Source organism: Crotalus tigris, unplaced genomic scaffold (assembly GCF_016545835.1).
Source record: "Crotalus tigris isolate CLP2741 ecotype Arizona unplaced genomic scaffold, ASM1654583v1 scf7180000024371.1489680, whole genome shotgun sequence".
NCBI classification, from domain to species: domain Eukaryota; kingdom Metazoa; phylum Chordata; class Lepidosauria; order Squamata; family Viperidae; genus Crotalus; species Crotalus tigris.
This window is the reverse complement of record NW_024100541.1, coordinates 501,588-519,189: the sequence shown is the minus strand read 5'-3', so window position 1 is coordinate 519,189 and position 17,602 is coordinate 501,588. Positions and strand designations below refer to the sequence as shown.

The 17,602-nt window shown below is 39.6% G+C and overlaps 1 protein-coding gene across 21 annotated transcripts in view; it reads right to left on the bottom strand.

Moving 5' to 3' along the window:
• Positions 1-17,602, bottom strand: part of MSI2 (musashi RNA binding protein 2) — a 453,994-nt gene that overhangs the window by 16,706 nt on the left and 419,686 nt on the right. For 11 of the 21 annotated variants that reach the window (XM_039328150.1, XM_039328151.1, XM_039328157.1 and 8 more), the window contains one exon: positions 15,598-15,774. The exons of the other annotated variants lie outside the window; for them this stretch is intronic. In XM_039328150.1, coding sequence (XP_039184084.1) covers positions 15,598-15,774 — 177 coding nt within the window. The remainder of the gene's footprint in view (positions 1-15,597; positions 15,775-17,602) is intronic. 21 annotated transcript variants of the gene reach the window in all.

The window sequence follows — 17,602 nt, the reverse complement described above, 5'->3', positions numbered from 1 at the left end:
GGCAGTCCCTGAGATATTGGAACACTGCTATCATATCCCTCCTCGTCCTTCTCTTTGTAAACTAGACATACCCAATTCCAGCAGCCGTTCCTTGTATGTTTTAGCCTCCAGTCCCCTAATCATCTTTGTTGCTCTTGTCTGTACTTTTTCTAGAGTCTCAACATCTTTTTTACATCGCGGTGATCAAAACTGGATGCAGTATTTCAAGTGTGGCCTTACCAAGGCATTGTAAAATGGTATTAATACTTCATGTGATCTTGATTCTATCCCTCTGTTAATACAGCCCAGCACTGTGTTGGCCTTTTTGGCAGCTGCAGCACACTGCTGGCTCCTATCTAGGTGATTGTCCACTAGGACTCCAAGATCCCTCTCACAGTTACTACTATTGAGCATGGTGCCACCTATGCTGTACCTGTACATTTGGTTTTTCTTGCCTAAATGTAGAACCTTACTTTTTTCACCACTGAATTTCATTTTGTTAGATAGTGCCCATAGTGATAGTGCCCATACTGATATGTCAGTGAAGATTCTCAGTCATCCAGGTAGAATTGTCTGGAAGTTGAGTCATGGCAACTGGATTTATTTTCTTGTTGATCTGAGATGTTTCTCTGCCCATCCAAGTAGCTTCCTCAGTCTGAATAAGTTGGTAAAGGGAATCTGAGCAGGCAGAGAGTCGTTGGAAACTGCCAACTCCTAAAATTCTTAGGGATATTTATGAAATATCTCAAAGTACCATGCACATTGAAAAAGAAACCCTGAAGTGCGGGATACCTTTAAGAATTTTAAGAGTTGGCACATTCCAACGATTCTCTGCCTACTCAGATCCCCCAAAATAATTTGTTCAGACTGAAGAAGCCGCTTGGATGGGCAGCGAAACATCTCAAGCCAACAAGAATGTTTAAGTCCAGTTGCTACGATTCAACTTCCAGATGATAGTTTGGAGACAGAGTCTTTCTTTCTTCTGCTCCCAAACACAACCCTTGTAATGGAAAAAAGCAACACCTGAGAGGAGGCAAAATGTGATGGGGTGGCCCTTTGTTTGGTTAACAAATGGTCTTTTCCAGAATTTCTCCACTGCTACTTCTGGGTGAAAAAGAAGTGTGTTTGAAAGACAGGAAGGCTTGGGTGATTCCGGACTAAACTTAGAACTCTGAAGGACAAAGCTATGGAAACCGTCTCGCCCAAAACTTTGAAAAAGGGATCCGATACCTTTAAGAAATAAATAAACAAAGAGAATAAGCCAGCTAAGCAGCCACAATTATAGGGTCCACATGAATCAGAGACATGGCCAAAAGGATTCCTTGTATTCATTTAGTCTGCTCTTTGCTGAACTGAGTTTTTAAATTTACTTGTCTTGAAGTAAAAATGCATTTATGCAACTGCACTCATGCGTTATGGATGCTCCAATATGTTTTGAAGCATTCCAATCAACTATGCATGTTTTCAGGGAGAGGATAAAATGATGTGGCGTACTTCAGGGCTATTTCATAAAATAGCAGTGTTTAACGTCTGCTGATAATACGTATGGTAGGCCTCACAAGGGTCAGGAAAATATTTTCCAGCTTACCACACAAAAATCATTGCTTAGCTATAGTCTTCATTGGTATGTTGATTGTTATCACAGTGCAAGGTGATTTGAAAGCGTCTAGAGATGGAAAAAAAAGTTCAGAGCAATAGCAATGCTTTAAAATCTAGGGGGAAAAAAATCTCCTGGTTGACATGGATAGGCCACAGATTTGGAAAAGCATGACATATTCCAGGTAGTCTTCAACTTACAACCATTGTTTAATGACTGAAGTTACGATAAATGCTGAAAAAAATGCCATTCTTGTACTTACAACCGTCACAGCGTCCCCACGGTCATGTGATGAAAATTCAAGTGCTTTGCAACCAATGTGTTTTTATGATAGCTGTAGTGATTGTCATTTATGACTTTCCCGGGGGGGGGGGCTTCCAACAAGCAAACTTAATGGAGGAAGTTGGATTCCTTTAATGACCTTGTAATTTACTTAACAACCATGTGATTCACAATGATCATGGTAAAAAAAAGTAAAATCAGGTGCACCTCACTTAATGATTGCATCCTGAACCAGTTGTGGTCGTAAGTCAAGGACTACCTGTATGTCTTTGTTATCGAGTAAATGAAGAATTTACTACAGCTATTTCAAAGCAATGACAATGGTAACTGCAGCAATATTTCTTATACTGATGATGACGATAAGTGGTAATTATCCTTTGATAAGTCTAATTCAGCCTCTCAGTGTGTTACTGTATATCTTTAGGTAGTCTTTTTCCTATAAACATTCCTATAATACACTTTGGAGAAATCATTATAAAGCATTGAGAAAAATCTTCGCAGCTATTAAATATACCCATCTCACACACTGTTTGTATATTCAGGAACTAGAAAATCTGAATAAAACTATTTCGTATAGTAAATGAAGAGTAATTTCCCACTGCCCAAGCATCACTTCTATACTAACCATGGGTGCAGAATTGCTGTGTCATACTCCAATGCAAAAAAGGAAGCAAAGATTTAGAGATGTTCCAGACAGATCTTGATGTCTGTAAAGTATGTAACAAAGCGCCATTCTGATTTACAAGCTAGTTACATGATAGCTGAATGGCAGTCAATTAAACGGATATATAGCTGGCTCAAAAATCACACTCCAAGGGTATTCATCTACAGTTCCTCCTCAAAGGGGAGAGATGTGGGCTATCGTAAGGTTGGGTCCTGGGTCTTGCACCCTTCAATATTTTTATTAATGACATGGACAAAAAAAAGTGAAGGGAATTGATAAAAAATGATACATAGCCTATATCCTAGAAGTTATAAATAGAATTTAAAACATTTGTGATGGGTTAAGGAAATGGGCTGAAACATAACAAAACGAAAATAGTCAAGTGCAAAATTCTTACCGTAAATGCCGGCGTACAAGGCGACCTGGCATATAAGACGACCCCCGTCTTTATAGCCAGGCCACATTCCTAGAATGTCGTCTTATACGCCGGAAACTACCAGTATTTCCGGCGTATAAGACGACCCCGTCTTTGGCGCCGATTTCAGCGCTCGCGGAAGACGCCGAGTCGTCTTATACGCCGGCATTTACGGTAACTTAGAAATCAGAAACTGAATGCACAGGCATAGATTAGAGAATGCATGTGTTGGAAAAGATTTTGGAATAGAGATGATTGCAAACACAATATGATCCTGCAATATTGTAGGGCTTCAGAAAAAGTGTGTGAAAAGTTAGGCTGCCTTAGCAGAAATATAGTTCCCAAATCATGGGATATAATAGCTTGGTGTTGGCCTGACTCCATTCCAACTGTATCCAATTTGTAGGTATTAATTCAAAGGGGAGCAACAAGGATGATGAGACAATTAGAGAAAAGACGGAAATGGAAAGAACTGGGGAATGTTTCTTAGGGAGAAAAGATGACTGATGGAGAATAGGACAGCACTCTTCAAATATGTGAAAGGATGCCATTTAATTGCCTAGAGTTGCTTGATAGAGAGATGGTAGGCTTGCAATTCGAATGAATGAATGAATGAATGAATGAATGCAGCTCAAATCCTGTTCTTTCAGTTCAAAGTACAGGATTTGGAATTATATAATGGTGGCGCAGCAGTTAGAGTGCAGTACTGCAGGCCACTTTAGCTGACTGTGTTCAGCAGGTCAGCGGTTCAAATCTCACCGGCTCAAGGTTGACTCAGCCTTCCATCCTTCCGGGGTAGGTAAAATGAGGACCCAGATTGTTGGGGGCAATGTAAATATATATATATACATTGCTTACTGGTGTACACCGCTTAGAGAGTGCTTGCACTTAAAGCGGTATATAAGTCTCATAAATAAATAAATATAAGACCAGGACCAGAGTCTTGAGAATGCCCCCTTGTTTAAGTCAGACTGGGTCACACCATTTGATAAGAAAAATGAGGATTGATAATATTATGGGTGATGCTTTCTAGATGACACCCCCCCCCCCAATACAGGCCTCTACAAAAAAGCAGCTGCTGGCTGAATATTATTTTTTTTTAAAAAAACTTCCCAGCAGTTAGTGCAGCTCAGCAGTGGCATCAGTGACCACCATGGGCTCCTGGATGGTGAGCTTCTTCTCAATAGCTGTGTTCAAACCGGCAACCGTCTCTGGGGAATGTTTCAAACTGGAGGGTTGCACTGAGCAAGAGGTTGGACTCAGTGGTCTAGTGGCTCCAATTCTCACCTTCTTTCCACATGTCCTACCCATTGTAAAACCTTGGGAGAAAGAATTTGACCCGAAACACACACTCATCTCATACTCCAATCTCACCAGATGGCTTAGAAACAAACACCTTGGAGACAAGGGGATGTTTTGCTGACATACCTTCACAGTACAACCACCAGGATCCTACAAGGGCCTCAAAACTAAGCAATGTGAATATATATATATATATATATATATATATATATATATATATATATATATATATATATATATATATATATATATATATATATTTTAAAAAAGGAGAAAGTAGGAATCTGATTTGGACTGTAAAAACAAATCTCTTAAATAAGCCCCTAAGAGGGAAGGTAAAAAAGGAGAGAGGATTCACAGAATTTAAGTACTTAAAAGCAGATTGAGGCACAAGAGAATATAAATTGTACAGCGTATGCATTTTTTTTAAAACAAAAAGAACTTTCCGATTTAAACTAAACCAAAAGCCATTGCTTGATTTTTCATCCAGAGGAAGAGTCTTGGCTTTCCCAACAAGGAATGAATCCACATGTTTTATCTCAGGATGCAGGTGAATCACATCATATCAACTAAATCCATCTGAATAACAGACTCACAGAGTTGGAAGGGACCTTGGAGGTCATCTAGTCCAACCTCCTGCTTGGGCAGGAAACCCTATACCATTTCAGACAGATGGTTGTCCAATCTATTAAAACCTCCAGTGTTGGAGCACTGTATCTGGTGATACTTCTTAATATACCCTCCTCTCCCTTCTTTATTTCGATGTTTTGGGAACAATAGTGTCCAACATTTGCTCTAATATTTTGTTTGCCTAATAAGAACTGTTCCTAGCATATATATTGGGTAGAGAGACAGGGAATACTATAACTGGGAAATAGCATTTCCTTTAAGTACAACTGAGGATACTGCTGAGGAGTGACCAAAAAATAAAAAATAAAAAAAAATCCCAGATATCCAGTGTGATCTGAGCCAGCAAATGATTAATTGCTTGCTTAGCTTTCCTGTGGAAAAAAGGTTCATAAAAAATATTGCTTTTTAAAAGCATTGCAAATGTAGAAGAATGGAGATTATAACATGCATTAGTCTACAATGTTTCTGTTCTCATCACATGGCTTAATGTAGTCATGGGGATGAGCCTACCGTATCATGTGAACGGAAAACCAGATTAATTGACTCAGTCAATTAACAAAAGTGAGTTATGTTTAGTATTAAATAACCCCAAGTCTGCCTTAGGCTACACTTAACTCCCTTCAGTTAATTCTTGTCTTGCAAACAGTGAAGGGCACTTCCACATGGTGTCATTTGCCGTTCCCAGTTCCTTCAAGCTGTTGTTAAGTCAGGTGCATTATAAGTGACTAAAAATGCTCATTTACTATATGGCTCCACTTCAGCTTGGAGGAAAGTAGAACGGAATGCTACAAGGCTGTATACTGGGCCGTGTGCTCTTCTACATTTTTATTACTTGAGCGAAGGAGTTAAGGGGCTGTGCATCAAATCTGTATGTGGCCCAAAGCTGGGGCTGTAGCTGATCCTTTAAATGAGAAAGAAGATGGTAGAGATACTTGAGCAGTGGGGTGACGTGGATAGGATAAAAATGAAGAGGTAGAAAGGTAGACTATCCAGAAGGTTCTGCATTTGGGCAATAAAAAGGTAGGACATACACATAGGACAGGAAGATTTGGCTTGGGAGTAATAAACATTAAAAGGATCTAGATGCCCTTGTTGGAGGCAGAAAGTGTGGTGTAACTGCTAAATAAGCAAACAACATATTGAGAAATATTAACTGGGGCACAGATTTCAGATCACGGGGAGTATCCCTCTCTAACTCCACCTTGGTCAGCCCGATTTAAAATCCTGTGTCCAGTGCTGGGCAGCATAGTTCCAAGGGACCAGTAATAAAAATGAAGGGAATCTGGGAAGGAAGGAAGGAGGAACTGGAATAGACTACCACACACATTAGTGAATTCTTCTTCACTAGACATCTGCAAACAGAGACTAAATGATCATTTTTCAGAAATGCTTCACGGCAGGGGTGTCAAACTGCCATCCCACGGGCCGGGTGTGTCATGCTGAAACTGCGCCCACCCCATTGCTGGCAATGGAAAAAATGTTGCGACACATCACGTGACGTTGCGAGTTTGACACCCCTGCTTTAGGGATTCTGCACTGAATAGTGGTTGGATCAACTGACCTTTATGGCCCTTTTCAACCCTTTGATTCCTCTGTTGCCTTTATAGTACAACACTATTACTAGCTATGATGATGAGAGGATACATGTCTGCAAGTTTGGAAGCAGGTGCTTTTCCTGGTAGCTACAACCAGGGCTGCATGTTGCTGCAATGGTTGGAATGAAAGTGATACAAAGATGCATTCCATAAATCAGTGGTTCTCAACCTGTGGGTCGGGACCCCATTTGGGGTCGAACAACCATTTCACGGGGGTTGCCAAACAACGCAGTCCGCCATTTTTTCCCCCTTTGCCTTAGCTGTGCTACTCTCTTTTATTCTATTGGCTTTTGAAAGCCAATAGAATAGACTCTTTTGAATAGAGTCTAATTCTATTGGCTTTCAAAAGCCAATAGGAATTGTCCAAGCTGTCTCTGCCCTGCTGAGCCCGCCAAAAGTCCCATTCTGCAAACGGTGCTGCACCAGTTGAGTAGCCCTCGACTTACGACCAGTTGGGGGTCGCGGCATTAAAAAGGTTGAGAACCACTGCCATAGATGGTTACAGATTCAGCCATCCCACAAACAGGATGATGGAGCAGAAGAGAATAAGGCTGGTTCTGGGAGAACAAAAATCCAGCTACCATTTTCCCCACCCCCAAAAAGAAAACAATAGCTCCAATTGTGCATGAGATGATCACTACAACACAAAATTAGGCACTAGGCTAGAATTTTGCAAGTGCTTCCTTGGCCTGGGAAGGCTGCACAGATTTGCTGAAGGTCAACACATCCCCAAAACATGGACATCTGCTGCTTTGGCCAAAATGACAAAAGCAGGGTCACACTGCAAGTTCTGCCCCTTTCATATAGCCATGCAACCTCATAGCATACTTCTAAAAGGGGTGATGTTTGTATCATGATGGTGCTACTTCTGTCATTCTGTCCCACCCTCGCAGATATTGCTGGTTCAGATCAAGCCTGATTGCATTTTTAAAAGATGCACTTTTGTGTGGTTGGTTGGATCAAACAGACAGACAAACAAACAAACAAACAAAGTATGGTTGAATATTTGCTTTGAAGGGGGACCTGGACAGCTATGAGGACATTTTGTCTTTTAAGCAGAATATAAATTTAACTGTTTCAGATGCTGGACCTGGACATTAGGTTAGGAACAAACATTTAGAAGCTTATAGGAGTGGTGCAAAATTCTTGAACAGAAGTGGAAAAACAGGCCCCTCTAAGTATTTCATTTTTATCCCTTCTATTTGCATACAGGGAAGATGAAAAAGAGGCAGAAACAAGTTAAGATTTGACTTCCTTCACAATGTTTTGATCCTGATTCTAAAAGTGGATTTTTTAACATGTGTTTTTGCCTTGAGGAAACAAAGTCCCTAAATAACAAAAAACAAAACAAGCACTAAAGGAAATGGCAGGGATTTTGGAGCATTGGCTAAGGAGTCATTTATATTTTATTTATTAAATGTATATGCCGCCCATCTTGCTGTCCAAAGTGACTTAGTTAGCAGCCCCAAAATACTGTCTGAATCACTTATATGAGGGCATCCTTGGGTCAGTCTAAATTGTGCAAGCGCAGCCAGTGCTTATTTACTTTATTGCCATGGATAATCATGGCCAAATATCCATTAAAAAAATGGTAGCAGTACATATATGCTTCTGTAGCTGCCTTCCTCCCACTTTGCAACAGCTGAATTTGAGGAAAGTGCCTTACCTCACAAAGGGCTTCTGGATCCTACCATAACAACAACACAAGGGAAGGTAAATTTTTCCACCCTGTGATCATCTAAATCTCAAAAGCAAAAGATATGCTCCAGTATCAGGAACGTGGGTGCAGGACTCTGAAATAAGGTGATCCAATATAGTCTCTTGCTTATTTGCCATCTCCCTCTTATCAATATAATGTCACTTGATCAAGCTTTTCTTGTTGCTTTGAGACATTTTTCTGGCTTTGGATGCTTTGTTCAGGGAAGCATATGTCCAAAATACCTTTTTGTGGATTTTGCATCTCCTATTTCTCTTGGTCTTTCAACAGGTCAAGGTCAAGAGAACACAAATTATGTATCCATATTGGAAATATTTGTTATTTTTGAAGCAGACTACTCACTTTTCTCAAAAATGTGCACTGAAAATAACTACAAAGAGCAAAGTGAATTTTTTAGCACTCCAATGTTTTGGCAAATCACATAATATATTGTTTCTGATATCACATATCAGAAACAATATATTATGCTAAGGAATAGCTAGTGTGTAATGTTTAAAGGCACCAGGCTAATAAATCAGAAAACTATGAATTTAGTCCTGCCTTAGGCACAAAACCAGCTGGGAGACTTTGGGCCAGTCTCTTTCTCTCAGCCTTAGGGCCAAAACACTTCTGAAAAGGTACCAAATCATCATCATCATCATGAGAGGCACTCTGGCATAGAGCTAAAGATACTGAGCTAGAAACCAAGGGATTGTGAATTTTAATTCTCCCTTAGATACTCTCGGTCCCTCAGCTGTAGGAACAAGGCAAAACCAAATTATATTCCAAAATGTTGCCAGACTGACTTGAAAGCATGTGAATGTCCATACAGACAAAAAACTCCTATGTCTTCACAACAAAGGTTTTAATTCTCTTTCATTTTGCTTCTAATCTTGCAACACTTCTAAAATAACAAAACAATATCAACTGAAACCTAAATAACAAATTAAGTTGTATGCTCGGGTTCTGATCACATTTGCACAGTCTCCTTAATTGTGTCATTTTTTTTAAAGTCCAGAAATGGGTTTTTCTACCAGGCAGCCTTTGTGATCTTTTCTTCCATCCTGTGCAGTCTGGCAGCTGTGCTGAATCTTCTCACCAATCAGCTGGAGATGAAAACATAATATCCGCCCCCAGAAAACCCTAGAATAAGCCAATTCCATTTGATCATCATGAAGTTTTATGAAGTATAGGGCAAAGCAATACTTTTGAAACAAGTAAAAATAGAAATTCACAAACAAAAATGATGAATTACTATTTTGGGCTCTTCATAAATTGGGGTCACAGAGGTTGATGATTGCAGAGGGAGGAGGAAGCAAATGCTAAAAGCCACTATAATCTTCAGGTTTATTGGACAGTGGATCTAACCTTCCTGTCAAAGCCAACTTGCAGCTCCAAAATGAGTCTCCAGTGGGAATCTAATAAAGTATGAAAGTCATTTTTTTTTAATCTTCCCCTTTAGGAAACATAATGGTTTGCCATATTGTGGGTGAAAAAAAAAACCCACTTCAAATAAGGAACCAAAAGATTTGGACATAGATGGAAAAAGTATATTTTACTGTCATGTACAAATACTGCGTTGATTGGGTTCCCAGCCAGAAGAATGCAAAAGGCCACAAACTAGGCAAGGTTATGGGTTATATACCCTCAAGAATGATACAGAAAGCTAAGATAAAGCTAAATCAAACTGCAACCTTTACACCAGGAATGTAACGTGTGATAACCTTATAGGATGACCTTACATTGGCTATTCCAGGGTCTCTACATTCTTTTCTACTACTTTCTACCCACCCTATCCTGATAATAGATAGTAACACCAGGTTCCATAAACAATGTCTTTACTATTCCACCCTTTATACCAAAGGACACTGAAAAATCTATTTTCTATCTCTTTTCTCTCTAGCCTCATCAGGCAGGCCCTCTTTTGTACTTCTGTGCCTTTCCTCAAGTTTATGTCATGTATACACATGATAACCCTCCACAATTCTTTACATGACTTCAATTTCTCTGTCTGCTTATTATGGAGAAGATACGATCAATATGAACCACATTATTCAGAGGATAAACCAACCCCCTTCTAATCCAATGTACAAAACCACACACTGGTAAAAGACACGAATCTCAGTTACATGAAACCACAGCATGATGTTGGTGGGTTTCCAGTGGTCCCTATTGACCAGAGGGGAAACTAGTTTGGTGTAGTAGTTAAGACGCTAGCCTAGAAACCAGGAAACAGTGAATTCTAGTCTTGCCTTAGGCAGAAAAGCCAGCTGAGAGAATTTGAGCCAGTCACTCTTCTCTCAGACTAACTCATCTCATGGGGTTGTTGTTGGAAAAATAAGAGGAAGAAAAAGGATTATGTATGGTCGCTGCCCTGAGATACTTATACAGTAACAAAGATGGGACAAAATTGAAATAGATAGATAGACAGGCGGGCGGATGGACGGACAGACAAATAAAAGGTTTCAATGAAGGGAAGAAAAGCTATAAAAATTAATAGAATTTAAAAAAGGGGGTGGAAAATGACAACCCCAAAACAGGCACTAAGAAAATTAAACTAGTATTCCATACCAAGTTATCTAGCCATGTGTTTTGCTGATTGGATTAAATCCATCTTCTCAAAAGTAGTACCTCTTCAAATGTATTGGTCTGGCAGTTAACCACCATGGTGACCCAACATCTTGAGGGCATAAGATTGGAGAGAGCTAGAGAACTTATTTTCTTCAGAAGCTAGCTTTCTTTTGTTGCTTGGCTAGAGAAAAATCATCATGGAAACCTTGAGGTCTCATGGAGTTCAAACCCCCCCCAAAGGTATCATGTGCTGCTGGAAATTAAGCATTTTTAATTTAGTATAAATTCCATATTTGACAAATGGGGCAGAGGACAAGTGATTGTACATGCCTCTTGTTATGGAACATGACACCTAATTTAAACTCTCCTTGCTTTTTTTTCCCCCTGCTAGATTTGATATCCATCGTTCGTTGTGTGACCTTCTATGGTTTTTTGCAATACCATCATCTGAGTACAATTTCCAAATCTCATTAGGAATATAATTATTTTCGTATACACTTTCCAAGTTCATACTTTCTCCCTCCCAGACATTCTGATTATCTACCTAGAGCCTTTGAATATTATTTCTGTCATTGCTAGAGAGAGTCTTGTTGATAAAACAATATAGGAGAGAAAATCTGAAAATAAAATTGAGCAGCAACGGTTTGCAACTAAATGCAGGCTTCACTGGGAATAATTGAAAATAGCATTGGAAAGTGATATTGTAAACTAGTTCCAAATAAGTTCTTTAGATCTTTTCAATTCGTTGCATTTACCCCTTGAGATTCCCAGAGTTCTCTCAGGTTCAAGCATAGTTTCCACAGAGTGTAGATGTATGTGGAAATTTGAGAATACTTTGGAATAAGCATTTTGTGTGCATAGATGTGGTTCCTTCAGGCAGAATTATAAGGTAAAGCTTACAGGAGGAACTCTACCCAACTATTATACAAAGGAATGCAATTAAAATGATTTTACACCAAATTAGGCTTTCTGAATTTCTATTAGGCTTTCCATTTTCTATTTGATCAAAGCCCCCTTGGGCATCCCAATGACCTGCGGCTATTTTTTAGTCTTGATCCACTAGGACACAGGTCGGCAACCTGCGGCTCTGGAGCCGCATGCGGCTCTTTGAGCCTTCCCCTGTGGCTCCCAGCCTCCTCTGCCTTTGCAGAGAGAGACAGAGACAGAGAGAGGCAATTGCACTTCCCTGCTTCTCTCTCTCTCTCTCTGGGTGTGTGTGTGTCTGGGTGTGTGTGTGTGTGTGTGTTGTGTGTGTGTGTGTGTGTGTGTGTGTGTAAAAGAGAGTGCACTCACAGTGTTCTCCGAGGAGCTGAAAAGCTTTCTGGGCGGAGCTCCTCCCTTTGCTGCGTCTCTGAAGGAAGCAGGAAGCAGGAAGGGCAGGACAGAGCTAGCTAGCCCAGCTAGGCTGACTCAGGAATTCTGGGAGTTGAAGTCCATGAGTCATAAAAGAGACGAGGTTGCCTACCCCGGAGGTTGTTGGACAACAGCTTGAAGCTTGCCAGGTGAGCAGCAGATAGGAGGGGGGGGAGAAAGAGAGAGAGAGAAAGAGAGAGAGAGAGGGAGAGAGAGTGAGTGGGGGAAGAGGAGTGGCAGACCAAGGGCAGATAGAGAGGGAGGGAGAGAGAGACCCTTTTGACATCTAAAATGAAGATAACACTGCATATATCCTTTTTTTACCTGTGTGTGTATGTAAATTTATTCTCTTAAAGCATTCTCTTGGTGATCATTGTTTTAATAGTATGGATATTCCCAAGAGTCATATTTTTACTTTTATTTTTAATGTGTATATGTGTGTGTGTGTCTGTGTGTGTGTGTGTGTGTGTGTGTGTGTATACACACATATACACATACACACACACACACACATACACACACCTATAATAAAGGTAAAAAAGGATATATGCGGTGTTATCTTCATTTTAGATATCAAAAGGGTTTTGCGGCTCCCAGTGTTTTGTTTTTGGTGGGAAACGGGTCCAAGTGGCTCTTTGAGTGTTTTGGGTTGCCTACCCCTGCACTAGGATGAACCTCATCCAAGAATAACAGAATAACAGGATTAGAAGAGACCCTGGAAGTCTTCTGAACTGAAGAAGCTTCTTGGATGAAAAGTGAAAAGAAGGGGGGAAAAAACCAAGAAAGCCCAGTTGCTTTTTGAAAGAGCACCTTTGGGAGGAACTTGGATGTTAACTTAAAGCCTACCTCCAAATAAATCCAAGGATGGGCCAGAAAGGTCATCAAAGAAAGATGTTCAGCAATCTAAGGGATTTCCAGCTATGGATCCATTAGGCCAGTGGTTCTCAACCTTGCCGCGACCCCCAACCGGTTGTAAGTCGAGGACTACTCAACCGGTCGTAAGTCGAGGACTACTCAACTGGTGCAGCCCCGTTTGCAGAAGGGGACTTTTGGCGGGCTCAGCAGGGCAGAGACAGCCTGGACAATTCCTATTGGCTTTTGAAAGCCAATAGAATTAGACTCTATTCAAGAGAGTCTATTCTATTGGCTTTCAAAAGCCAATAGAATAAAAGGAAGTAGCACAGCTAAGGAAAAGGGGGGAAAATGGCGGACTGTGTTGTTTGGCGACCCCCGTGAAATGGTCCTTCGACCCCAAATGGGGTCCCGACCCACTGCTTTAGGCCATCTGCCTTAGTACATGGATCATTACTCTGATGTGACTTCAGAAAGTAAGGGGGGGAAAAGCTGGCTTTCAACTTCAGAGTGATTCTCCCACCCACCCCTCAACACTTTTATATCCAACAACTGACTTTGGTGTCTAAGTCTATAAGGCAACCATCTTGATAAGAATGTTCATAGGATGTTAATAGAAAGGATTTTTTAAAAGTTCATGCCCTTATGTTGGTTTCAGCATGTTCTGCAGAGTCAAAAGGATCTAATCTAAGTGGTTCATTCTGAATGAACATTTTAAGCCTAGCAGGAGACAATTAGGCCATGCAACGAAATATGTACAACTGGAACGGATGGGTAATGGAGTTGGCATCAAATACAAGAATCCCTGTTCTCATTTGAGTCCTCTTCCAAGTGTAAAATCCCAACTATTTAGCATTTGAATATGGAAAATTACAATTAATCTGCATGGAACTTGTGTACGCCAGTGAGAATTTTGTATGCAATTATGTGTTTGATTTAACTTGGAAAGAAATCTCAGAGGGCAAACACCAGCCAGCTAGATAACCACTTTCAGGGCTGATTCAAGCTGATCTCTAGCATCAAGAGTTTACCAATCAACAAAGGAAATATATGAACTTATTGTCAAATAATAGTTTTTCAACCCAGCTTGCAATATGGGAATAAAAAATCCTCTCTCAGTTTCAGCCCAAGCTCTCAACTGCAGGGACAGTTGAATAAATCTGGACAGTAATACTCAGAATTCCAAATGAACTAGATGGCTGGGCTGCTCTAAAGTGGAATTTCTTTAAGTCACAGTTAACTCGAGCAGGCAATTTGTGGCTGAAGCATTGCGCTTAGGCAAAGGATTGTCATGCTGAACATGGGGCAAAATGATCTAATTTGTTCAGAATGATTCCAAAAGGCACAACAGGAAACCATGGATGTAAATGGCAAGAAAGTAGTTTTCAGTTGGAGATCAATCATCCTAACAGAGCTGTTCAACAATAAAAGAGATTGCTTTTAGGAAACAGTAGACTCTTTTTTGCCACAAAGGCTATAAACAGAGGCTGAATGGCCATCTGTCAGGAATGCTACCCTGAATATTCCTGCACTGGGTGAGTCTTGGACCAAATGATATCTGAACCTTTACTTTTATGACATGAACCTTAAATATCTGCCATCTTCCCTTCCTCTCTCCAGTCACTCAAAGATTACGACTGCATTCCTCCATTTTTTTTCAAGTAGATCTCACTTATCATTTGTCCAAATATGGAACTGTGGTTAGTTTAAACTATGATTATTTCAAACAGTTTCAGATTCTTATTTTCTTTTTCCTTTGGAAAAAAGAAAAAAAATGGTTAAATGATGCAAGCAGCTTATTTTGATAACTTCTGTGCACCAAATATAAACTGGAATTAGTAAAGAAAAAAGTCCCACAGACAAATAAAGGCAATAGAGGAGCTTTCTGGGTGAGACTATTAACGGTGTAATTTGTCACGTTTCAAAACCAATTGTCTAAGTGGAAAGAAAGTCAAAAATTCTCACGACAAAAGTTAACTTAAATCAACTTTTTTCTCGTCTTTGATTTAATATCTGACCAGTGGTAAGAGTTCCTGAGAACCTTCCTCATCGTTTTCTGCTGTTGCTTGAGATCATGAAGCACACACACACACACACAGAACACACAAAAGTCAACTTATATTATTTATATTCCTCATTTCTTTATAGGTAACCTGAGGGAAGCTAATAAACCCTTTCAAATGCAAATATCTTAGATCAAATACTAGTACAATCAATGGAATATCTTTATGAAGTTAAAAAAAAAGTGCAGCAACTTCACCTGGGATCAAAAATAGTGTTGCATTTTCCATTTGACTCTTCCAAGACTACAGATTCAACTCCATGGAAGAAGGCCACATTTTATCTAAGGGCATGACAACGGAAATCCTCTCCACATAAAATGCCCTCATGCAATGGCCCTCCACATCTTGCCAACCATTTCCCTGTCAGGCATTATGCCTCTACCCAGATGTTTATCACATTTGGACCAACTACTGAAAGAAATGTCACAATTCAGAATTTAAGGAAAGTTAATCCAAATTCTGAAACTAACAGATATACATAAGAATGAACTTTGGTAGCCATGCAAACTTCCTTCTGTATGCGAAAAAATAAGAGATGCTGTTCCCATAATTGTATTGCATTGTTTGCTTCCCCAAAGGAATGAAATTCCATACAAACCTGGGTTTTTAAACTGATCCGGGCTGGGAAGGTGGTGGAGGGGGGAGTTACTCGCTGAAGCAGGGTGCTCGCTACGAAGCATCTGAGCCACCCGAGGCCCCATGGAATCATAGTCCGCATACGATAATGGAGCCCGTTGGTCACCGGGCGGAGAATAGAAACCATAATCGGGGATCCCTGGAGATACAGTGACTCTATCATTGCAGATACTAGATTGGTGCTAATTTTCAATATTAAAAATGTACTTTTTTTACAAATATAATCATGGAAACACAAAGCAAATATTAAAAAGAGTTTTGAGAACAGAATGGTTCATACATGCCCCCAATATCCTTGCTGTTTTACTCAACTTTGTTGGTACAAAAACAAGACTGGATATAAAAACAAGGAAACTCACCACCTGATTTAGTAGAAGCCTTTTTCAAAAGCGGGAAAAATGATGCATGAGAATGAAATATTGGTCCTACTGATTAAAATAATACAGAATACATTGCAGTAGAGAACTGAAGGAAAAAGCTAATTAGAGCTAATTTTCAATGCCCATAAATTTCCTTATCCCTTGCCTACAGAAAATCTCCACCTCCCATTTATCCAACTATATAGATTTATATGGGTTATGCACATTTAGACATCCATAATACCCATAACCAAAACATGTGCTTAAGTCAATGTGTGAAAACAAACCTTTCTTACCCCCAAATAGTTAATATGTCTTTCCTCTGATTTTATCTTACCTCAATTGTCCTGAAGTTCTGGATTCTTCAAGATATTCTCTTTTAATACTATATCATTTAGGCATTGCAATTAATGTACTATATCACAAGCCACAAGGAGTGAAGCTTTCCTTCTCAAGTCATACTTAGAACAGTAATGACTATTGCTTTAATAAGACTTGTCAGTTTAAGGAGAGCCCAAAATCAACTGATTTGAGTCAGACTAAAAAGAGAAAGATGAATTCTTTGAACTGCGTTTAGTTTCAAGATTAAGAACTTCTGAGAAAATAAATATTATCAAGAACAAGAATCATAGATGAAGCTGAGTTCCTCTTTTATCTTAGCAAAAGGGGAAAAATGCTATCTGGCCCCAAATGATAAACATTACAGTCAGATTTTGGATATTTAATTTAATTTAATTTAATCTCAAAATGGTGTATCTTAAGGTGGGAGCATCTTAACTTTTGAAGAACAATTCTCAAATAGGCTTGTGAAACATACTTGTGCATAGATTTTAATGAAATAGGCTACCTGTTTATTCCTTGAGTTTAAGCAAATTTGTGATGCACAAGAATGGCAGATTACCTAACACTTGAATGGAAAATGTACATAACTGCTCTTGCTCTTGCAATCAGCAAAAGGATTCTCTAGCAGCTAAGGACCTTCCTATTAATATCTCTAGGTAACTGCAGAGTAAGGACATCTGTTGATTGAAGATCAAGTACTGTCAATATTATTCAAAATTTTGGCCATCATTTATAGTCCTTCATGACATAGGGCCAAATTATCTGAAGGACTAGCTCCCATAGTTTTAAGAGCCAACAAAGTGGTTAAGTTCTGGGTCTCCTCAATCAAATAGTTTCATCTTTGGGGAGAGAGGAAATGTCCCTCCTCCGTTGTGGTGCCAGGTGCAGTGACTAGGGAAGATGTCCTTCATGAAGAAAAGTTTTTGCCTAGGCAAAAAGAACTAAATCATTTTTAAGTCCAGAAAATGTTAGGAAGCAGCTTGGACAGTAATTCCCTTATTCCCTAAAATATAAGGAGGAGGAGACTCAGTATAATCAGACTTGCAATATTCTGTTATTATAGCTAATCTCAATAATTGTTGTTTTAGCCTTCCTGAGGAATTGATTTCATAGTTTGGTCAAGGCTGACATCTATCCTCTGGAATAAGGTCCCCTTGATAGCTTTCTGGAAGGCATTAAAAGTCCTGGCCTTGAGGTAGGGTGGATGGAGCCCCTCATTAGATCTGTTTGTCAAATGCCATATACATTCTGATGTAATTTCCTGGA